The following is a 24,260-nucleotide window of genomic DNA, read 5'->3' as shown; positions in this document are numbered from 1 at the left end:
ATAGGGAGGGGGGGAAGAGGGTGACGGCCGTACACCACGAAAAATGGGGATTTAGCAGAAGATTCAGAGACTCTAAAGTTGTACGAGAATTCGGCCCAAGGTAGAAGATCTGCCCAGTCATCCTGGCGGGAGGAAACAAAATGCCGTAAATAGTCACCCAGGACCTGGTTAATTCTTTCTACTTGCCCATTGGATTGAGGATGATAAGCAGAAGAGAAGTTTAATTTAATCTTGAGTTGTTTACAGAGAGCGCTCCAGAATTTTGACACGAATTGGACACCTCTATCCGAGACAATCTGCGTGGGCAAACCGTGAAGACGAAAAATGTGTACAAAAAATTGTTTTGCCAACTGAGGCGCTGAAGGAAGACCAGGAAGAGGAATAAAATGTGCCATCTTGGAAAATCGATCAACGACCACCCAAACAACAGTGTTGCCACGGGATGGGGGTAGGTCTGTAATAAAGTCCATACCAATCAGAGACCAGAGGGTGAAGGAGACCAGCAGGCTTCTGGCGAGGAGTCTTATCCCGGGCACAGACAGTACAGGCCCGCACAAAATCAACAACATCTGTTTCCAGAGTCGGCCACCAATAGAAACGAGAGATGAGTTGCAAGGACTTTTTGATGCCCGCATGGCCTGCGAGGTGGGAGGAGTGACCCCATTTGAGAATCCCGAGACGCTGGCGTGGAGAAACGAAGGTCTTCCCTGGAGGAGTTTGCCTGATGGAGGCTGGAGAAGTGGAGATCAGACAGTCAGGAGGAATGATGTGTTGCGGAGAGACCTCTACTTCCGAGGCATCCGAGGAACGAGAGAGAGCATCGGCCCTAATGTTCTTGTCGGCAGGGCGAAAATGAATTTCAAAGTTAAAACGGGCAAAGAACAACGACCACCTGGCCTGGCGAGGATTCAGCCGTTGGGCAGACTGGAGATAGGAGAGATTCTTGTGATCGGTGAAAATGATAACTGGAAATTTTGATCCCTCCAGCAGATGCCTCCATTCCTCAAGTGCCAATTTAATGGCCAGTAGTTCTCGATCCCCGATGGAGTAGTTCCTCTCCGCCGGAGAGAAGGTCCTAGAAAAAAAAACACAAGTAACAGCATGCCCGGAAGAATTTTTTTGTAGAAGAACCGCTCCAGCTCCCACTGAGGAGGCATCAACCTCCAATAGGAAGGGTTTAGATGGGTCAGGTCTGGAGAGCACGGGAGCAGAAGAAAAGGCAGACTTGAGCCATTTAAATGCGTCTTCCGCTTGGGGAGACCAGGACTTAGGATTGGCATTCTTCTTGGTTAAAGCCACGATAGGAGCCACAATAGTGGAAAAATGTGGAATGAATTGTCTGTAATAATTGGCGAACCCCAAAAAACGTTGGATAGCACGGAGTCCGGAGGGGCGTGGCCAATCCAAGACGGCAGAGAGTTTATCTGGGTCCATTTGTAGTCCCTGGCCAGAGACCAAGTATCCTAGGAAAGGAAGAGATTGACATTCAAACAGACATTTCTCCATTTTGGCATAAAGTTGATTGTCTCGAAGTCTCTGAAGAACCATGCGGACATGCTGGCGATGTTCTTCTAAGTTGGCAGAAAAAATCAGAATATCGTCCAGATACACAACAACACAGGAATATAAGAGATCACGAAAAATTTCATTAACAAAGTCTTGGAAGACGGCAGGGGCGTTGCACAGGCCAAAGGGCATGACCAGATACTCAAAGTGTCCATCTCTGGTGTTAAATGCAGTTTTCCATTCGTCCCCCTCCCTGATGCGGATGAGATTATATGCACCTCTTAAGTCCAGTTTGGTAAAGATGTGGGCACCTTGAAGGCGATCAAAGAGTTCAGAGATAAGAGGTAGGGGGTAGCGGTTCTTTACCGTGATTTTATTAAGTCCGCGGTAATCAATGCAAGGACGTAGGGAGCCATCTTTTTTGGACACAAAGAAAAATCCAGCTCCGGCAGGAGAGGAGGATTTGCGGATAAACCCCTTTTTTAAATTTTCCTGGATGTATTCAGACATAGCAAGAGTCTCTGGGGCGGACAGAGGATAAATTCTGCCCCGGGGTGGAGTAGTGCCCGGGAGGAGGTCAATAGGACAGTCAAAAGGCCTGTGAGGGGGTAAAGTCTCAGCTTGCTTTTTGCAAAATACGTCAGCATAGTCCATATAAGCCTTAGGGAGACCGGTTACAGGGGGAACCACAGGGTCACGGCAGGGAGTACTGGGAACCGGTTTAAGACAGTCCTTGAAACAAGAAGTACCCCAGCTCTTGATCTCTCCTGTGGACCAATCAAGGGTTGGGGAATGGCGTTGAAGCCACGGTAGTCCAAGGAGAATTTCGGAAGTGCAATTGGAGAGGACCAAAAACTCAATTTTTTCGTGATGAGGTCCGATGCACATTAGGAGGGGTTCCGTGCGGTAACGCACGGCACAGTCCAATCTTTCATTGTTAACACAATTGATGTAGAGGGGTCTGGCGAGACTGGTCACTGGGATGTTGAACCTGTTGATGAGAGAGGCCAAAATAAAATTTCCTGCAGATCCGGAATCCAAGAAGGCCTTAGTAGAGAAGGAGAAGGTAGAGGCAGATATCCGCACAGGCACAGTAAGGCGTGGAGAAGCAGAGTTGACATCAAGAACTGTCTCACCTTTGTGCGGAGTCAGCGTACGTCTTTCCAGGCGGGGAGGACGGATAGGACAATCCTTCAGGAAGTGTTCGGTACCGGCACAGTACAGGCAAAGATTCTCCATGCGGCGTCGTGTCCTCTCTTGAGGTGTCAAGCGAGACCGGTCAACTTGCATAGCCTCCACGGCGGGAGGCACAGGAACGGATTGCAGAGGACCAGAGGAGAGAGGAGCCGGGGAGAAAAAACGCCTCGTGCGAACAAAGTCCATATCCTGGCGGAGCTCCTGACGCCTTTCGGAAAAACACATGTCAATGCGAGTGGCAAGATGAATGAGTTCATGCAGGTTAGCAGGAATTTCTCGTGCGGCCAGAACATCTTTAATGTTGCTGGATAGGCCTTTTTTAAAGGTCGCGCAGAGGGCCTCATTATTCCAGGATAGTTCGGAAGCAAGAGTACGGAATTGGATGGCGTACTCGCCAACGGAAGAATTACCCTGGACCAGGTTCAGCAGGGCAGTCTCAGCAGAAGAGGCTCGGGCAGGTTCCTCAAAGACACTTCGAATTTCCGAGAAGAAGGAGTGTACAGAGGCAGTGACGGGGTCATTGCGGTCCCAGAGCGGTGTGGCCCATGACAGAGCTTTCCCAGACAGAAGGCTGACTACGAAAGCCACCTTAGACCTTTCAGTAGGAAACTGGTCCGACATCATCTCCAAGTGCAGGGAACATTGTGAAAGAAAGCCACGGCAAAACTTAGAGTCCCCATCAAATTTATCCGGCAAGGAAAGTCGTAGGCCGGAAGCGGCCACTCGCTGCGGAGGAGGTGCAGGAGCTGGCGGAGGAGATGATTGCTGAAGCTGTGGTAGTAGCTGCTGTAGCATCACGGTCAGTTGAGACAGCTGGTGGCCTTGTTGCGCTATCTGTTGCGACTGCTGGGCGACCAGCCTGGTGAGGTCGGCGACAACTGGCAGTGGAACTTCAGCGGGATCCATGGCCGGATCTACTGTCACGATTCGGCTGGCAGGAGGTGGATCCTCTGTGCCAGAGAGGGATTGGCGTGGACCGTGCTAGTGGACCGGTTCTAAGCTGCTACTGGTTTTCACCAGAGCCCGCCGCAAAGCGGGATGGTCTTGCAGCGGCAGTAGCAACCAGGTCGTATCCACTAGCAACGGCTCAACCTCTCTGACTGCTGAAGATAGGCGCGGTACAAGGGAGTAGAGAAGAGCAAGGTCGGACGTAGCAGAAGGTCGGGGCAGGCAGCAAGGATCGTAGTCAGGGGCAACGGCAGGAGGTCTGGAACACAGGCTAGGAACACACTGGGAAACGCTTTCACTGGCACGATGGCAACAAGATCCGGCAAGGAAGGGAAGGGGAAGTGAGGTTAAATAGGGAAGTGCACAGGTGAATGAACTGATTAAGCCAACTGCGCCAATCAGCGGCGCAGTGGGCCTTTAAATCGTAGAGACCCGGCGCGCGCGCGCCCTAAGGAGCGGGGCCGCGCGCGCCGGGACAGGACCGACGGAGAGCGAGTCAGGTACGGGAGCCGGGGTGCGCATCGCGAGCGGGCGCCACCCGCATCGCGAATCGCATCCCGGCTGGGAGAGGTATCGCAGCGCACCCGGTCAGCAGGTCTGACCGGGGCGCTGCGATTGCGAGGATGTTGCGAGCGCTCCGGGGAGGAGCGGGGACCCGGAGCGCTCGGCGTAACAGTGCAACACCAGGTATCCCACAAACAGCACCTAAATACCTGGGACACACCTTTACATAACAAGCTAATTGCTTTTTTAATCTCAGACAAACTGTTTATTAAAAAGAGGTGATTTGTTATAATCTAATCAAACTAGATGCAAATAGCATTATTGTAGAAATAGAAAGTAATTCATTCCAAGCTGTTGTTCTCTTAGTACAGGAAGTTGACTGCAGTAAAATGGATGCCTATGCCATGGCCTCACAGGACACTGCCTTAACTACCTCTAAGGTTGGGATCACACATTGGGGGAAATTTATCAATACCTGTCCAGAGGAAAAGTTGCTGAGTTGCCCATAGCAACCAATCAGATTGCTTCTTTCATTTTTGAAAAGGCCTCTGAAAAATGAAAGAAGCGATCTGATTGGTTGCTATGGGCAACTCAGCAACTTTTCCTCTGGACAGGTTTTGATAAATCTCCCCCATTGTGTATACGCAATGTGATTCACGATGCAGAATCTGATGCATGACGGAAAATACGCTGTGTATTCTCCTATGAGCAAACACACAGGGCTTCCCCGCGGCAGACAAAGAGTGTCTCTCACAAGAGGACCTATTCTGACCTGCTTGACATAGATGGCCCATTTATTTGAATAGGTACTGTGCAATGCTTTGCTTCTCCTGTGGGAGCACTGCAGACAAATCAAACACTTAGGCACGCCTATAGATCACAGCTCATTTATTGTCATGAGACCCTTCTAGCAAGCAGTTACTGTTCAAAGTGGAGGAACCCTTTATGGGACCGTGTTCTCATTGGAGCTCAGTGGATTTCTTTGAACCTTAGGAACACAGGTTTAGGGGTTTTCTATTAATGCACATTATACAATGTTTGTTCTCAGACTTGCTGGCTTTCTAGAAGACATCCAAGGACAAATCCAAAACCAACGCAAGTGGGCTGAATCCCAGTTAGAAAGAACAGCAGACGGTCAGACTCAGCACATACAACAACTCATCAATGCTCTGAGAGAAAGGATGGTAGGAGTAGAACATTACATTGCTCCCATTTTTATGTTGCCGCTAACAGTTGTCATAAAATGATGCATATAGATAATTTTACATTTGGTAATATGTGCAGTATACATTATCTACTATATACTTTATACTTAACCAACATATTATAGAGCAGGAAATAACTGGCTGAGATGGGTCTCTATGGTGGGCAGTGATTGGCCCTCAATGAGTGGGGAGTTCCTGCGGGGACGACATGACACAGGAACCAGCCAAAAACAGCAGGGACTATAAGCTGTCTGTAGGGCAGCTGTGGGGGAACAGGGCAGATGGGTATGGTTTCTTTTTTTATTTTAAAATCCCCCCTAAACCATTGAAACACATTACATCTGCAATATAGCATAGTATTATATCACCAATATAGGAGCCCCTACAGATAACTGCAGGTAAAGGGTGCATGTGTAGTATTATATGCCTATAATTATAAAGATGCACCACAACTGAGTATGAACAAAATGAATGTACTTCTTTATTAAATCACATAAAACAGGTATGCAAAAAACACATTGAAAATACATAAGACAAGAACAGCACCAGATACATACAAAGTATAGCTATGACGGCTCAACGCATAGGAGTAAGATAGTAATACAAATCAGGTACAGAGCATAGCCATATGTGAATGCAAAGAATGGTACAAATAAAGACCTGAGCAGATATTAGAAATAAATAACAAAGGGGTGCCAAACCATACCTATACCAACCCCAACGACCGTCTCGCTGTAAAATCGCTTCCTCAGGGGCTGTGGAATAGTATTACCTGCAGAGATCTTGTGAAATCCATGCCTTGACAGGTTTGGAGCTGTATTGGTACGGGATAGACCCAATACTAGGCTAGGCTTTAAAGGGGTACTCCGGCCTTAAGAAATGTTATCCCCTATCCAAAGGATAGGCCATATGATGCTTCATCGCAGGGGTCCCCCGCAATCTTTCATGCAGCACCTCACTATCATCAGCCTCTGGAGCGAACATCGCTCCGGGTCTGATGAATCATGATTAGAGATGAGCGAACTTACAGTAAATTTGATTCGTCACAAACTTCTCGGCTCGGCAGTTGATGACTTTTCCTGCATAAATTAGTTCAGCTTTCCGGTGCTCCGGAAAAGGTGGATACAGTCCTAGGAGACTCTTTCCTAGGAATGTATCCACCTTTTCCAGCCCACGGGAGCACCTGAAGGCTGGACTAATTTACGCAGGATAAGTCATCAACTGCCGAGCCAAGAAGTTCGTGACGAATCGAATTTACTGTAATCTCTAATCATGATCATGGGGCCGTTGTATTGTGATGCCACGGCTCCGCCCCATGTGACATCACGCTCTGCCCCCTCAATGCAAGCCTATGGGAGGGGGAGTGGCAGCTGTCACGCCCCCTCCCATAGGCTTGCATTGAGGGGGCAGAGCGTGAAGTAACACGCGACGGTACTCCGGCCCCATGATTGTGATTCATCAGACCCGGAGCGAACATCGCTGAAGATAGTGAGGTGCTGCATGAAAGATTGCGGGGGACCCCCACGATCAGGCATCTTATCCCCTATCCTTTGGATAAGATTTCTTAGGGCCGGAGTACCCATTTAATCTTGTGGCTGATATCAGTGTGTAAACAGTGTATATAGTATATTAGTTATGAAACAGGGATTAGAAACTCTCTGCCACATAAGGTTTGTTGGTGAGTCGCACTGACATTTGTTCTGTTTTGCAATTCCCCTAATTAAGAGTCTATATGACTGTACTGCTTGTTCTTGTAATTGAACATTTCTGAGAAATAAGTCATAATAACTAACTTAGAACACTAATGTATTTCAGTGGATAAAATTACATCATTTACAATGTGTTAGCAATATCATTACTTCAGTAAGTATTATTTTCATTTACAGTACATTAGCGATGCTGTTGTTTGAAAAAACTCTTGATTTAATGTATCGGCATAGTTGCCAACATACTGGAAATTACCAATTTAGGCCAGATTTACACCACCGCTAAGTTTTCCGTTGGTCTACTCAGTCACAGGAGCAGAACGACCAAATATTAGTGGTGCCAGCTCGGATGCATACTATATCAATGGCGGCTTATGGATTTAATTCATTTTCCGGGTTTCCAACCTAGTGGACAGTACTTTTTGTGACATAACATACATGTTGTACTATTTTGTAAAACTTTTCTACAGAATCTGCGACAAAAGCTGCTAACAGAACCATTGACATAAATGTGAGCCTTGCCAAAGGAATATCCATATACTGATGTCACTGCTTCCTTGCTCACATATTTCAGATTTTGTAAAGACTTGAAGGGGTACTCTGGCCCTGAGACATGTTATCCCCTATCCAAAGAATAGGGGATAAGATGCCTCACCGCGGTGGTCCCGACGCTGGGTACCCCCGCAATCTTGTATTCTCCACCCTCCTGTTTGAGCTGCATGCCGCGATGCCAGCTCACAAACAGCTAGGTGGAGACCACGGGGCCGGAGTATCGTGACGTCATGACTCCGCCCCCGTGTGACGTCACCCCCCACCCCTGCTATGCAAGTCTATGGGAGGGGGCATCACTCCCCCTCCCATAGACTTGCATAGCGGGGGGGGTGACGTCACACGGGGGAAGAGTCGTGACGTCACGATACTCCGATCCCGTGGTCGCCACCTGGCTGTTTGTGAGCTGGCATCGCGGCATGCAGCTCAAACAGGAGGGTGGAGAATACAAGATTGCGGGGGTACCCAGCGTCGGGACCACCGCGGTGAGACATATTATCCCCTATCTCCTTTGGATAGGGGATAAGATGTCTCAAGGCCCCTTTAAAGATGAACAGATAGGGCATAAGTAGCTGATGGGGGGGGGGGAGGGGGGAGCTGACCACTGGGACATGCTCCATTCATTTCTATCAGAGCGCCATGGATGCCAGAGTGCTGTACTCAGGTTTCTTCAGTACTCCCATAGAAATGAATGGAGTCCACACGCTCCTCACTGCATGCCAGGTCACCTTCTGAAGTTCGCAGCGGTTGGACCTCCTGCAATCAGCTACTTATCCCCTTTCTTGTGGATAGGGATAAGTTAATTTTGGCTGCCGTTCTTCTTTAAACAAAGGCTCCAGAGCACCAATGCCAAACGTATAACAGTGCCCTCCATTTTACCCCTGCATGATGTTTCTGCATCCTATACCACTATGCCCTATTGTTTGTTTTCAGCAATTATATGCCAGGATTCTTAGTACAAAAGTTTTAGCCCTCTGAGGAAATCTTGTATTATTATTTACAGTGAAATAATCAGATGATATGATGGAGGGAGAGAAAATGAGCTCTTTTATATATAGATTTATGTGATTAGGAGCAGGATTTCTGAGTAAAAATCTAAGTAAATCCTGACAGGACTCCTAGGAGAGAGTGAGAGTCCTGCCTACTCCGCCCACAAAGAGTGATTGACATCTTTTTCTGTATTAGGGTGTGAGAAGGGTAAACTGTTGATCACTGTGTGGGCAGGATAAGCAGGACTCTCACTGTCTCTTTAAGGAGACAGTGCCAGCTTATGTCAGATAGGGCATTGACTCGTCCTTAGTGAATAATGGCGTTATGCTTTCATAGGAGGATACAGAAAAGAGAATACAAGAGAATGTACATCACCTGACTTTAAAAGTAGACAACACTAACCAGGCACAAAGACTGGAAGCGAAGTTCAGCAAGCTGAAGCACACAGAGGACAAAATGGCTGCCAGAATCACAAAACTTGAAAGCCAAATCTGGGATGAGATTGAAAATATGAAAAGTGAATACAGAGCAGGCAAGTCATTGTCTTTCCTCTTGTATAACAGCTTCCAGCTCAGTCAGGATCTAACGCGACAAAGTACAGACGAAGGGGGGGGGGGGGGGAAACATAAGCATTTCATTAAAAGACAAACTCCATCCAGGTTTATGGGAGTAACTAACGTGCATTTAGATGTGTGTGGGAGGTGGTATATGAAATGTTCTCTCTAAAAACTATTGAAAAAAGAGCAGAAGTGCCATTGAGAGCAACTGAGGTAAGTGCTCCATGTATAGATTAAATGGATGTTAAGAAGCAAAGAAAATGTCAGAGTAAAACCAGCCAATTAAAGGGAAAAGTTAAACCAGAAACCTATTAAAACTGCAAGTATTCTGAATGTGTAAGTACATACAGTGGGGCTGTTTTTCTCACTAAATATATTTCCAAAGGTGCTATTGACATAAAAGTTTCCCCAGATATTGGTAACAACCCAAGTAATTCATACATGCAAAAAATACCATAAAACTAAACAAAAGAAATAAGCTCAGGAATAAAGTTATGATTTGATGTGAAATAACAGTGAAAAAGTATTGAACACATGAAGAAAGGGCGGTGCAAAAAGGCATGGAAAGCCTATCAGTAACTAAAAAGTAATCCAGCCCCTTGTCAGCGCAAATTAATATCAGCTGGTTCACTCTCAACTGATGGCCTACAAAAGGTCTCATTGCCAAGGTGTCACAAGACATATCTCATGATGGGTAACAGCAAAATAAAATACGAAAGTGAAAAGACAGTCATATTACCAATAATGTGGTACATACATGTTTACAGGGGTACTTCAGGGGAAAACTTTTTTTTTTTTTTAAGGCAACTGGTGCCAGAAAGTTAAACAGATTTGTAAATTACTTCTATTAAAAAATCTTAATCCTTCCAGTACTTATTAGCTGCTGAATACTACAGAGGAAATTAGGTTTCTTTTTAGAACTCTTTAGAACTTTTTAGAACTTTTTAGTGCTCTCTGCTGACATCTCTGTCCATTTTGAGAACTGTCCAGAGTAGGAGGAAATCCCCATAACAAACATATGCTGCTCTGGAATGGTGGAATTCTAAAATAATTTTTTTTGCAGATTTTCTCAGCATTTCTTTATTACAATGACTTTGCAGCTTGTAGCAATACTCTAGTACTCAAACTGACTCTTAATACAGTCCTCTGAAATGAAGGAGCAGCTTATGTTATTTTACGTAATCTGAATAAAAAAAGAAAATAGCTGCCGCACACCCGTCAGACCCCTTTTATTGAAAGCAGGTAACAATTTATAGGCAACGATCATTTCACTGTAGTGCAGCTTTTTCACAGATCATTACAATGCTAGGGAAAATGTGTCACTCAAACCAGCCAGGCTGAGAAAGGACAAAAACAACTGGGACTCACGTGCCACCCATTCCCCATTGGTGCCATTCCAACAAATGCCCCTGCTGCTGTGTATTACCTGTTTTCTATTCCAACACATAGGAGATGAACAATCAACCAATCACTGAGAGCTGTAGATCACCACTGTGGCCACTAAATAGTGAAGAGGGTATTTCCTATGTGTCGTGACAGACAACCAGCATTGTTGGAAAGGCACTATTGGAGGATGGGTTGCAGGAGAGTACCAGTGTTTATATTTCTTCTACACACCAGGAGCACACCATTAACATAAAAATAAATATCTAGGCTACCCCATTAAGCTTTCCAGACACTAAATTTTGTTTAAAACAGATATACACTTTAGCAAGACAGCTAATTTTGTTAAAGGGGTTATCCAGGAATAGAAAAACACAGCTAATTTATTTCAAAAACAGCTCCCTGTCTGTCTCCAGGTTGGGTGTGGTTTTACAACTTGGATCCATTTACTTCAGTGGAACTGCGCTGCAGAACCACACCCAACCTGGACACACATGGGGAGCTGTTTTTAAAAGAAAGTGGCTGTTTTTCTATTCCTGGCTGACCCCTTTACTCCAACCCCCCCAAATACATGCATTTTCACTGGGGAGAGGGGAATAAAGACCCTTTTACATGGGCTATTCATCTGCTGACTGGATATTTTGCTTTGTTTCTGTAACAGGTTTCCAGGCAATACAGGAATCTTTAAACTCTCTTCAACAAATCCAAGAGACAAAAGTGAAACTAGAAAGCAGAAAATTCCAGAAAGACATCAAGCAAATACGACGGAAAATTGTGGAAATTAAAGATATTTGAGATATTCTTGGTAACATGATGTGCTGCAAGGCTCATTACATTACAGCATTCATATCAAATGATCCTAGTGCATCTGCCCTGATGAAGTTGCCATTTGATGTGTGAGTTGTTTGTTATGTAGACTTCCTAGTCTACTTAGAATTTTTCCCTTAAAAAAAAATTCTGGCAGTGTTACAGACTCATTACTGTAAAATAATGGAATGTAATGAATCGCTACACCAGAATCTATAAAATATAAAAAGAGCATAAATAAATGAAAGCATTACAATGATCAGTGTAATACATCAAAAGAAGCTGCGGCCTGAATCAGTGTGACTTCAGTTTTCTTCTGTGTAGCATTTTTTTAACCAAATATTTAAACACAACAACGAGTAAAAAAATAAATAAATAAATAAATAAATACATGAATAAATACATAAATAGATAGATAGATAAAGCTACTTACCCCCTAGGTGCTTTGAGAACAGACATAGGTAGTTATATACAGTACATTAATTAACATTTGACTTTTTTTTACTCTAGTAAAGCTACTGTGTGAACTGCTACTTTAATAAATGTAGGCATTTCTGCAAACATATTTACTACTCAATTGCATGTAGTAAATGAAGCAAACGGCCTATAGTGCAGATCATGGTTAGACTCTGTTCACATCAGATTGTGCCCTTATGTTTAGTATACAGACCACCATTGTTTAAAAAAAATAAGTAAATAAATAAATAAAATACAGTTTTGTGGTGACCGGCTTATATGAGAGCACAACAGGTTTTGCAACCTTTAACAGAGGTAGATCCTCTATTTCCCAAATCTAAATTGATGCAATGTCTAAGGGATTATTTCAGCTTCACCTTTTATGGCCCTCACAGTTGTGTGGGGTTCACCACAGGGAATCCCCAGGTTCTAGATGCTAAGGATAGCCTGGACTTGAAAATATGATAGCGGGGACAAAAGAGTAGTTAAACCAGAGCATAGGAGCCATACCAAAGTCTAGAAGAGACAAGGTTTTTGGAAAAGCATAAAATTGTACTTTCCTATATCGTGAAAAGAGTATACAGTTGTACACCAGCTGTGGATTACAAATGAACACTACGGCATTTGTTGGGTCAGTAGGGAGCTATGCACACAATCAACATTTCATCAGCTTCTCCAGTGGTAATATAGAATCACATGGTGGCCATCCATGTAATACCAGGACAGCATGAGAACAGGGGACCCCCTATGATGCCTATATGTCCTAATCAGACATTTAGACAGTCTCGTTAAGATCTTTAACCCATTGGGGACGGAGCCAATTTTGACCCTAAGGACGAGAGCATTTTTTGCAAATCTGACCTCCTGATGTTAAAATGGTCATACCAAATACATTATATATTGATTCAAATATACAATATGTCTACTTTATGTTGGCATCATAAAGTTTACATGTTTTTACTTTTTGAAGGCATTAGAGAGCTTCAAAGTACATTTTCCAAATCTTCATGAAAAATTCTAAATCGGAATTTTTCAGGGACCAGTTCAGTTTGAAGTGGATTTGAGGGGCCTTCATATAAAAGAATACCCCATAAATGACCCCATTATAAAATATCCCATAAAAACTGCACCCCTCAAAGTATTAAAAATGACATTCACAAATTTGTTAACCCTTTAGGTGTTTCACAGGAATAGCAGCAAAGTGGAGGAGAAAACTCAAAATCTTCATTGTTTACTAACATGTTCTTATAGCAAGGAGTAAAAGGAGTAAAAGGAGAAAAATCCCCCTTAAATTTGTAACCCAATTTCTCTTTTGGTAATACCTCATATGTGGATGTAAAGTGCTCTGGGGCGCACAACATGGCTCAGGAGGGAAGAGGCAACTTTAAGATTTTGGAAGACAAATTTTGCTGTCATGGATTTTGGGGGGCATGTTGCATTTAGGAAGCCCTCATGGTACCAGAACAGCACAAACCTCCACATGGCCTACTATTTTTGAAACTAAACCCCTCAAGGAACATAACAAGGGGTATCGTGAGCCTTAACACCTCACAGGTGTTTGATGGCTTTGCATTGAAGTTGGACTTGAAAATAAAAATTTGATTCTTAACACTAAAATGTTGGTGCTACTCCAAATTTTTCATTTTCACAAGGGGTAATAGGAGAAAAAGCCCTACAAAATATGTAACCCCATTTCTTCTGCGTATGGAAATACCCCATATGTGGATGTAAAGTGCTCTGCGGGTGAACTACAATGCTTAGAAGAGAAGGAGCGACATTAAGCCCCCGTGGTGCCAGAACAGTGGACCCCCCCCCCACGTGTGACACCATTTTGGAAACGACACCCCTCACGGAACTTAATAAGGGGTGCATTGAGCATTTACACCCCTCTGGCGTTTGAAAGATCTTTGGAACAGTGGGCTGAGCAAATAAATTGTATTTTTCATTTTCATGGACCACTGTTCAAAAAATCTGTCAGACACCAGTGGGGTGTAAATGCTCACTGTACCCCTTATTACATAGCATGAGGGGTGTAGTTTCCAAAATGGTGTCACATGTGGTGGTGGTGCACTGTTCTGGCAGCATGGGGGCTTTGTAAACACACATGGCCTTCAATTCCAGCCAAATTCTCTCTCCAAAAAACTAATTTTGCTCCTCTTCTGAGCATTGTAGTTCGCCCGCAGAGCAATTTACATCCACATATGGGGTATTTCCTTACTCAAAAGAAATGGGGTTAAAAATTTTGGGGGGCTTTTTCTCCTATTGCCCCTTGTGAAAATGAAAAATTTGGGGTAACACCAGCATTTTAGTAAAAAAAAAAAAATGTTCATTTTCATCCCACTTCAACGAAAGTTTGTCAAACACCTGTGGGTTGTTAAAGGGGTACTCCACTGGAAAACATTTTCTTTTAAATCAACTGGTGCAAGAAGGTTAAACAGATTTGCAAATTACTTCTATTATAAAATCCCAATCCTTTCAGTACTTATCAGATCCAATATAATACACAGGATTTTCTTTTTTTTCTTCTTTCCTTTCTGCCTGACCACAAGTGCTCTATGCTGACACCTCTGTCCACGTCAGGAACTGTCCAGAGCAAAGGAAGTTTGCTATGGGGATTTGCTCCTACTCTGGACAGTTCCTGACATGGACAGAGGTGTCAGCAGAGAGCACTTGTGGTCAGGCAGAAAGGAAATTCAAAAGGAACTTCCTGTGTATTATACAGCAGCTGATAAGTACTGGAAGGATTGGGATTTTATAATAGAAGTAATTTGCTAATCTGTTTAACCTTCTTGCAGCAGTTGATTTAAAAGAAAATGTTTTCCAGTGGAGTACCCCTTTAACATCCCACAGGTGTTTGACGAACTTTCGTTAAAGTGGGATGAAAATAAAAAAAAAATTGTTTTCCAGTGAAGTACCCCTAAGGTTCACTGTACCCCTTGTTACATTCCTTGAGGGGTGTATTTTTTGCGTTTATGTCTGAACCACTGCAACTATCAGCCACCCCGGTGCAATTCCCCAATTTAGGCCTCAAATGTACATGGTGTGCTCTCACTCCTGAGCCCTGTTATGCGCCTGCAGAGCACTTTACGTCAACATGTGGGGTATTTATGTACTCAGGAGGAATTGCTTTACATATTTTGGGGGTCTTTTTTCTCCTTTTACCTCTTGTGAAAATAAAAAGTATGGGGCAACTCCAGCATGTTAGTGTAAAATGTTTTATTTGCTTACACTAACATGCTGGTGAAGCCCCCAATTTTTCCTTCTCATAAAGGTGTAAAAGGAGAAGAAGCCACACATATGTGGCACTAAACTGTTGCCTTGAAATACGACAGGGCTCCGAAGTGAGAGAGCTCCATGCGCATTTGAGGCATAAATTAGGGATTTGCAAAGGGGCGGACCTGGATGCAAGCATGGCATTTGCCTCCTCCACCAAAAATACCCTACGGCAGTGTTTCTGAAACAGGGTGCCTCCAGCTGTTGCAAAACTCCCAGAATGCCCTTTTTGAGGTTAGGTAAGTTGATGGTCCTCCTCGCAGAGAAGGAGAAATTAACTATAACCCCCCGCCCCCATTGGTCAGTCAGTCCTGACCGACCAATGGCAGGGCGATCGGCGCTGTCTGGCAGCACTGATCACCCTTATTTTCCGGGGGATCGGGTCACCAGAGACCTAATCAGCCTGGAAAAAACGTGATTCGCCGGTCAGAATTGACGGCAAATCACAGTGATCGCCGTAATGGACCCCCACCCCCCAAGGCATTGCCACGGGATGGCACCCGTATGCCCTCCGTCCCCAACAGGTTAAATAAAGAGATTTGTCCTATCAATTGGACACTTTATAGTATATAATGCTTGCCATGGTGGACTAGATGGTCGGATGTTGGATTTGTTACATTTCAACATAAAATTTGGGTCTATGCTGTACACAAGAACCACTGGCCATAAGGAACAAGGTAATCATTATACACAGGGGCTCTACACAGAGTAGTAACTTTTATCCACACATAAGTGCTTTAAATATAACACAATTGCTTTTACAATATTTTTAGGGCCTTTTGTTTTATACTGAATTCTGAAAATGTATACTGAATACTGAAAATGTATACTGAATTCATTTTTGTGCACTTTAATGGGTTGTGTTTTTCATAAATTTTCATTTTTATTCATTTTTATAAGTAAATGCAAATTCTGCACTAATTATCCTTGTTGTTATAAAAATAAAGCTGTTTTCTTTGCTAGATTTGAGTCACCAATCTTAAGTCAGCAGTAGGTGTTGTGGATAAAAGAAATACAAATTAAAAGACCATTAAAGGTGTCATTTTATTACCGAGGCGGGGAGAGTAGCAGAAAATGCGTGCTATACCATTGTCTGAAATAAACAGGCCCGATCACAAAGTGACTCATAATTGTGAACATGTCTGCCTTTATTATAACTACATATTCATTATTTTTCTTTCTATAACACACACAAATGCAATTTGCAAATGGTTATACAATAAAATAATACAGTGTTCATCAAGTCTTCATACTTTTATTAAGCACACATCTTAAAGATGCAGTCCGGGAATTTCTTAATTAAAGAGTACCTTTAAAAAAAAAAAAAAAAAAAAATATTTTAATATGTCATAGATTATTCAATATTAAACTGGTTTCCAATTGGTTTTAATAATTTTTTTAACTTCTTTTATATGTATTTTGTGTTTAATCTGTCCACCAGGGGTCTCCCTAGGAGTCCCTGGCCACAAGCATTTTTATTGATTTTGGACTCACGCTGGCCCGGCAGTTAGTCCGAAATCGCAGACCGCTGGCTGAGCAAGTGACCAGCTCAGCGCGGTTCCCTGCCTCTCAATCGCATACACCACAGGGCGCTGTACACTGAGGACAAGCAGGGGTCTATACACTGTGGACAAGCAGGGCTATGTACACTGAGGACAAGCGGGGCTCTGTACACTGAGGACAAGCAGGGGTCTATACACTGTGGACAAGCAGGGCTATGTACACTGAGGACAAGCGGGGCTCTGTACACTGAGGACAAGCAGGGCTCTGTACATTGAGGACAAGCAGGGCTCTGTACACTGAGGACAAGCAGGGCTCTGTATACTGAGGACAAGCAGGGCTCTGTATACTGAGGACAAGCAGGGCTCTGTACAATGAGGACAAGCAGGGCTCTGTGCAGTGAGGACAAGCGGGGCTCTGTACACTGAGGACAAGCAGGGCTCTGTGCAGTGAGGACAAGCAGGGCTCTGTGCACTGAGGACAAGCAGGGCTCTGTACAGATATGCTCATTTCTAATAGAGCACATATAAATTTGTCATTGAAAAAAAGAGATTTTATTCACCCATCCCAGCACTTCCGATACCAGCTTCTTTCATAAAACATATAAGATTTAAGATTATAATTACAGTATATACTATAAAAAATATACAAACAATGGATGAGTTTCGAAATTAACCTTTTTCTTAGACCTAGAAAAGGTTCATTCAGAAACGCGTCGATTGTACATTTTTTTATAGTCTATCCTGTAATTTTAAGAAATATAGAATAAAGCCTATATGTTTTAGGGAATAAGATGGTGTCCGTAGTACTGGGATTTCACTCCTTTTGGAGTTTCCGGCTCATAAATATGTCATGCTGCCTACATTTCCCATGAAACCTCTGGCTTTGCAGAGAGCACGCATGGAGTCTTATTGCTGCAATTCCCCTAATGAGACCAAACTGATCGCCTGGCTAGACTCCAGCAACCAGAGGACTAAAAAGCAAGTAGGTTGGTGTCAGTTCACACTACATGCAGTTTTAATGCGTTTTCTTATTCAAATTGCATTTTTTAAAGAAATATTTCCATAAGGCGAAAGTGATATCACTTATAATCACTAATGAGATATTTTTAAGATTTAAAGTTTTTAGGTTGTGTTCACATGTTGAATTGTTACAGCCTTTTTCACATATTTTTACTGCATTTTGGCTGTTTCTGCTGTGATTTTCCAAAACTGCTGGAAATGTTCCCAATTTTTCTGGTGATTTAGTTAGCATTTCTCATGTTGTTTTGCACAATTAAAGTAAAATACACAATACACACAGTGGGGGAATTCAACAATAGTGTTGGTTTGTATGTATCATGTTTTGTTTCCTGCTGTGTAAAACCCCTCACATTTATTAAAGTGTCTTATGTTAGTCAGAAATTGGGTGCATTTCAAATTTTAGCTCACTGCTCCCAAATCTCTCACATACATCACATAATACATCCTTACCTCACAACTTAAACTCTGGGATAGAGGAAAGATGGATTCTGGTGTCACTCGTTGTGGAGACTTCAGGAAGAGAGTCATATTTCCCACAGGGGGATGAACCTAGGTGCTAGTGTCTTCAGCAACCTATATGTGACCCCATCAACAAGCTCAGCCACAGCCATAACAACCATGTTTGCTGAGGTGAATCAATCTCAAAATTTACCTTGTGGTAATGAGGAAAATGGAGTAGCTGACCAGCTCAGCAAGAGTAGGATAAAAAAAAAAAATTTTACATTTAGAAAAACAAGGTATGATTGAGGATGCATGTTTGTAATTCCTTATGAGGACATCCGGTGCTAGGAATGAGCAGACATTGCTGGTCACAATAGACGGCAATGTATTACCTACAGTATTCTGCCAAAGGAATTAACATATTCACTCTCTCATAGCAGTCATAAATCCAGGCACAATCCGTACAACAGTAAATTAAACATTAAAAAAAAAGAGCAAAAAATTGTATGTTTAAAAATAAATAAATATTTATGTTTTTCTCTTTTAATTTATGCCATATACCGTAGCTTACATCAGATCACTGGTATAATACATTGCAGTAGTAGTGGTAGTGCAGTGTATTGTGCCTGTGATCATAAAGGTATGTTCACACTACAGAATTCTGCTGTCCTGTTTACACTGCAGAATTTCTGCAGCGGATGTTCCAGCATGGAAATTCTGATTTCCTCATTCTGACAAAAGCATTAACATGTTGACTCTTTCAGTGGGATACCACCCAGAATACATTGCCATCTTTGGGGACCGACAATGCCTGTGTGGTTCTAGCACCGGCTGCCCTCATAATCAACAATTAAAAACATACCTAATAATTTGCTTTTCTCGTACTGAAAACCTCTTTTTTTATCCATCTCTTGTTGAGCTGGTCAGCTACTTCCAGCTGGTAGGTATCATCCTGCAGTTCACAGTCCGTTGACCCAGGACCTGACTTACTTTTGTGATCACATGACCAAGTTAGAGTAATGTAACGCAAAGATGCAGCTGTGCTGGAATGAAACAATTGGTGCTCTACAACTAGTGATGAAATGGGTAAAAAAACAAAACAGTGTTTCTTTAAAGGGTTAATCCAATAAGTAACTTTTATAGCATATGCCTGGCAGGAACCTATGAAATTCAAAAAAGAAACAGTGTCCCAATTGACAATAAAAATAATAAAAATTCTGTAGCTCTCTCATGGCATCTAAGAACTCCAGGCTATGTAATCTATGTATTAATACAAATATCCAGCACTCCTTGAATAATACTGATTTGTTGGGCATCAGAGACGTAGCTTGTAACTTCCGGGCCCTGATGCAAAATCTGCAACAGGGCCCCATATGCCAATTATTGGACTGCTCTCTTATGGGGCAGATGTCCTTTGGGGCCCCCTTAGGCAATAGAGCCCCGTTGCGACTCCTACCGCTGCTACTTCTATAGCTACACCCCTGTTGAGCATATAAAAGCAATGATTTGCTTAGGCATTTAGAGCTGTTGCCCTCTGATTCATAGCATGACTATCCCTTGCTGTGACTAAGTGCACCACAGCTCATAACATGACAATTAAACAGACATATTTGTTTGCCAATATCAACTGTTTATTTCTGAATGTATATAAAACTCTACACTGTCTATGCCACCCAAGAAAGACCAATCCAAAACCAAGTGGATAGTATTGTTTGGGAACTGGACAGTGAAAGTTTTATTGTGCAATAAATTGATAGTTTACAAATAACCCAGTTACATTCCAGAAGATATTAGTGGAGAACATAAATCTGTAAACCCTATGAATCTTTGGAGATTTGCTTGTAGAGATCAAGAACGCGCTTATCTTCATGGACTTTGGCATTTTGTAAAAGTACCTTAAAAAGCAAAAAAAAATTAAAAAAAATTAAAAAGAGTGCAATTTAATATATTGGAAATTAACATTCATTTCCTGAAGCATTACAGCCCCCCCAGATATATATTTTTCTAATATAATCAATAATTAAGTTTTCTAAGGAATAAAAAGAATTACAATTCCTATATTATTACTTAGTTCCAAAAAAAAAAAAAAAAAAGAACACATCAAAGAATTGTTTAAACAAATAAAACTTGTGTGAATGCAATGATAATATTTTAATATTTGTGCGTGATAACAATATTGTTATCCTGCTGAAAAAAGACCACCCAGAAACCCTGCCATAAAAGACAACACGTGGCCACGATTTATCAAAACTTGTGAAGAGGAAACGTTGACCAGTTGCCCATAGCAACCAATCAGATCGCTTCTTTCATTTTTGAAAAGACCTCTGAGAAATGAAAGAAGCGATCTGATTGGTTGCTATCAGGCAACTGGGTCAACTTTTCCTCTGCACAAGATTTGATAAACCCACCCCCAATATCAGTACTAGGGGGTGATTGACTGTTGCATGGATTATCGCACCAGCAGTTTAAGCAAAGCATTAAAGCGCTCACATGAAGGTTTCCATACTTAAAGGGGTAGGGGATAAGATGTCAGATCGCCGCGGTCCCGCTGCTGGGGACCCCGGGGATCGCCGCTGCGGCATCCCGCCATCATTACTGCAGAGAGAGTTCGCTCTCTGCGTAATGACGGGCGATACAGGGGACGGAGCAGCGTGACGTCATGGCTCCGCCCCTCATGACATCACAGCCCGTCCCCTTAATGCAAGTCTATGGCAGGGGGCGTGACGACCGCCACGCCCCCTCCCATAGACTGGGCTGTGACATCACAAGGGGCGGAACCGTGACGTAACGATGCTCCGGCCCCTATATTGCCCGTCATTACGTGCAGAGCGATCTCGCTCTGCTCAGTAATGATAGCGGGGTGCTGCAGCGGGACCCCGGCGATCTGACATCTTATCCCCTATCCTTTGGATAGGGGATAAGATGTCTAGGGGCGGAGTCTAGATGTCTAGGGGGGTTATCCAGGAAAAAACTTTTTTTTAAATATCAACTGGCTCCAGAAAGTTAAACAGATTTGTAAATTACTTCTATAAAAAAAATCTTAATCCTTTCAGTACTTATGAGCTGATGAAGTTGAGTTGTTCTTTTCTGTCTAAGTGCTCTGTGATGACACGTGTCTCGGGAACTGTCCAGTTTAGACGCAAATCGCCATAGCAAACCTCTTCTACTCTGTGCAGTTCCCGAGACAAGCAGAGATGTCAGCAGAGAGCACTGTTGCTAGACAGAAAACAACAACTCAACTTCAGCAGCTGATAATTATTGAAAGGATTAAGATTTTTTAATAGAAGTAATTTACAAATCTGTTTAACTTTCTGGAGCCAGTTGATATATATACATATATATATATACATATATATATATATATATATATATATATATATATATATAATATAATATAAATATATATATATATATATATATATATATATATAAAAATAAAAAGTTTTTTCCTGGAATACCGCTTTAAACCTAACTGTCAGATGATATCAAACACAACCAGAAAATCTTTTTCATAGGGCTTTAGCAACAGACTCTCCCTCACTGCTGAACCTGCTCTCTTAATAGATCCCAGTTAAAGTCTCTCCCATGCTTTCAGGATACAGCTGGAGGCACATTATAGGGTCAGGTCACCAGCAGATTCTTAAAATACTGCGGCTCCGTTACGTGTGACCCTACACTTAAAGCATTACTGTCATATGAAATTTTTTGGACCTGTTGTCCCCAGACATGTCAAAAGTTTAGATTGCACCAAATCTCAGTTCTGAGTTCTAAGCCGGTGAAGTACGCAGCATTGTGCGTTTCACACCCTGGCTGTCAATCAATTCTGACTCTTTCAATGCAATAGTCTATGCCAGTATTTCCCAACCAGGGTGCCTCCAGCTGTTGCAAAACTATGACTCCCAGCATGCCCGGACAGCCAACGGCTGTCCAGGCATGCTGGGTGTCGTAGTTTTGCAATAGCTGGAGGCACCCTAGTTGGGAAACACTGGTCTATGCAGTGAAAGAGTCAGATGAAGTGGCCAGCTGGGGAGTGAAGAGTCCTGCTGTGTACTTTACCGGTTTAGAACTCACAATGGCGGTGTGTCTCAAGATGACATGTCAAAACTTTTTTTACAGTAATGCCTTAAATGGGAACTCCAGTATTTAACTTCTTATCCCGTATCCACCTCATAGGGGATAAATGCTTGATCAAGGGGTGAGGGTGTGGGGGGGCACGAAGCAACAACCTGTGTATCTCCTGTGGATAGGGGATAAGAAGTTAAACACCGGGATTTCCCTTTAAGCCCCACAAACTTTAAATGATGTAATGATTATAATGACTTTTGACTTAAACACCATCCATAGAAAGATATCAGGTATAGGCAGGGAAGGTCACATTGGTTTGTTACTGATAAAGTTTGTGTCCTGGTTTGTAATCATTTCCAAGATATACTGGCTTGAGTGGATAGAAACATTCTTGTTTAAAACCAGAGGGTGCGTTCATATGGCCGTCTGTCCCCATTTAGGTTACGTTGTTGCTGCTTGTAAACGGATTACAAATGGTTGTAAAATAATCCCATTGATGTCAATGGGATTTTTTTTTACAATCCTTTCACATCCGTTTGCCCCCCCCCCCTGTGCTCATTTCCATTTTTTGTTTTCTTACGGGAGAAAAGACGGCACATGCAGTATTTTTTCTCCCGTCAAAAAAACGGAAGAAAAAAACGGATACAGTAAATTTAACATTGAGGTCTATGGAAAACGGATGAGCCTTTAAAGGGGTACTCTGGCCCTAAGACATGTTATACCCTATCCAAAGGATAAGATGCCTGATCGTGGGGTTCCCACCGCCGGGGACCCTCGCAATCTTTCATGCAGCACCCTCTATCATCAGCCTCTGGAGCTAACATCGCTCCGGGTCTGATGAATCGCGATCATGGGCTGGAGTATCGTGATGTTACGGCTCCGCCCTCGTGTGACGTCACGCTCCACCCCCTCAATGAAATCCTATGGGAGGGGGCATGGCATCCGTCACGCCCCCTCCGATAGGCTTGTATTGAGGGGGCGGAGCGTGACATAACATGGGGGCGTGGTCCCGTGATTCATCAGAACCGGAGCGATGTTAGTTCCAGAGGCTGATGATAGAGGGGTGCTGCATGAAAGATTGCGAGGGTCCCCAGCGGCGGGAACCCCACGATCAGGCATCTTATCCCCTATCCTTTGGATAGGAGATAAGATGTCTTAGGGCCGGATTACCCCTTTAATGTCATTCGTTTGCATCCATTTTTTGATCCGTTTTTACTTCTGGTCAGAACAAAAAAATTTTTTTTTTTTGGTTTATTAACTGAACAATAACGGATCCAAATGGATACAAACGGATAACATCCGTCCGTCTGAACGCAGCCTTATTGACCAGACACAGAGGGTTTGATACAAATGTATTCAGTTAAAGCAATGTTGTTGTTTGCTACAATGTATCAGTGATAAAAGCAAGGCTGTTTAGCTCACGGGGGATTACCCAGACTGGATACAATCACTTATCTGAATGCAAGAGGATAAAACTCCATTTATTTTAGAGTAAAAACTGCTATCTGACAGGCAACCAGTCTTATAGCGGGCTGCATAAAAGGAAACAATTAGTCAGAATTAATACTCAAGCTGTAAACAGTTATGCCTCTCGGGCAGAAGTGTAAACCACCTGACTATTATATGATAGTTTAGGCATCTTTATTGCATAAAGACCTTTGGAAAAAAAACAATTCAGTTTCAGACCCAGGATCTTATGAAGAAGTTGAATTATTAGGCTGCAACCAGTGAGTTTCTGATAACCTGTAATTTGTTGTGACTTCAAGTACAGCATGTGGGTGGTTCTGCTGAATCTATTTAGGAGCACTGCAAACTGGCATCAGTGCATACGCTTACAAAGCACTACCTTACACAAAACACTTTTGAAGATGTATTTAGAAGGCAATGGGCTACTGTTTATACCAGTGTTTCCCAACCAGTATACCTCCAGCTGTTGCAAAACTACAACTCCCAGCATGCCCGGACAGCCTTTGGCTGTCCAGCCATGCTGGGAGTTGTAGTTTTGCAACAGCTGGAGACACCCTGGCTGAGAAGCACTGCAGGCTGTCCAGGCATGCTGGGAGATGTAGTTTTGCAACAGCTGGAGTCACACTGGATGGGAAGCACTGGTTCATACACTATATAAGATGTAATGGTTTTAGGATGCCTCAT

The 24,260-nt window shown here is 43.0% G+C and overlaps 2 protein-coding genes across 7 annotated transcripts in view; one reads left to right on the top strand and one right to left on the bottom strand.

Moving 5' to 3' along the window:
* FAM81B (family with sequence similarity 81 member B) overlaps positions 1–13,540 on the top strand; it is a 236,705-nt gene extending 223,165 nt beyond the window's left edge. For both annotated transcript variants that reach the window (XM_056537959.1, XM_056537953.1), the window contains exons 7-9: positions 5,204–5,339; positions 8,942–9,137; positions 11,207–13,540. In XM_056537959.1, the coding sequence (XP_056393934.1) occupies positions 5,204–5,339; positions 8,942–9,137; positions 11,207–11,340 (466 nt within the window). In that variant the 3' untranslated portion in view covers positions 11,341–13,540. The remainder of the gene's footprint in view (positions 1–5,203; positions 5,340–8,941; positions 9,138–11,206) is intronic.
* A 1,092-nt stretch (positions 13,541–14,632) lies between these two features.
* Positions 14,633–24,260, bottom strand: part of SKIC3 (SKI3 subunit of superkiller complex) — a 187,803-nt gene continuing 178,175 nt past the window's right edge. For all 5 annotated transcript variants that reach the window (XM_056537805.1, XM_056537815.1, XM_056537796.1 and 2 more), the window contains one exon: positions 14,633–19,939. In XM_056537805.1, the coding sequence (XP_056393780.1) occupies positions 19,862–19,939 (78 nt within the window). In that variant the 3' untranslated portion in view covers positions 14,633–19,861. The remainder of the gene's footprint in view (positions 19,940–24,260) is intronic.

The sequence above is a fragment of the Hyla sarda genome, chromosome 1 (assembly GCF_029499605.1).
Source record: "Hyla sarda isolate aHylSar1 chromosome 1, aHylSar1.hap1, whole genome shotgun sequence".
NCBI lineage: Eukaryota > Metazoa > Chordata > Amphibia > Anura > Hylidae > Hyla > Hyla sarda.
The sequence above is the reverse complement of the archived record's forward strand: the minus strand, read 5'-3'. Positions and strand labels throughout refer to the sequence as shown.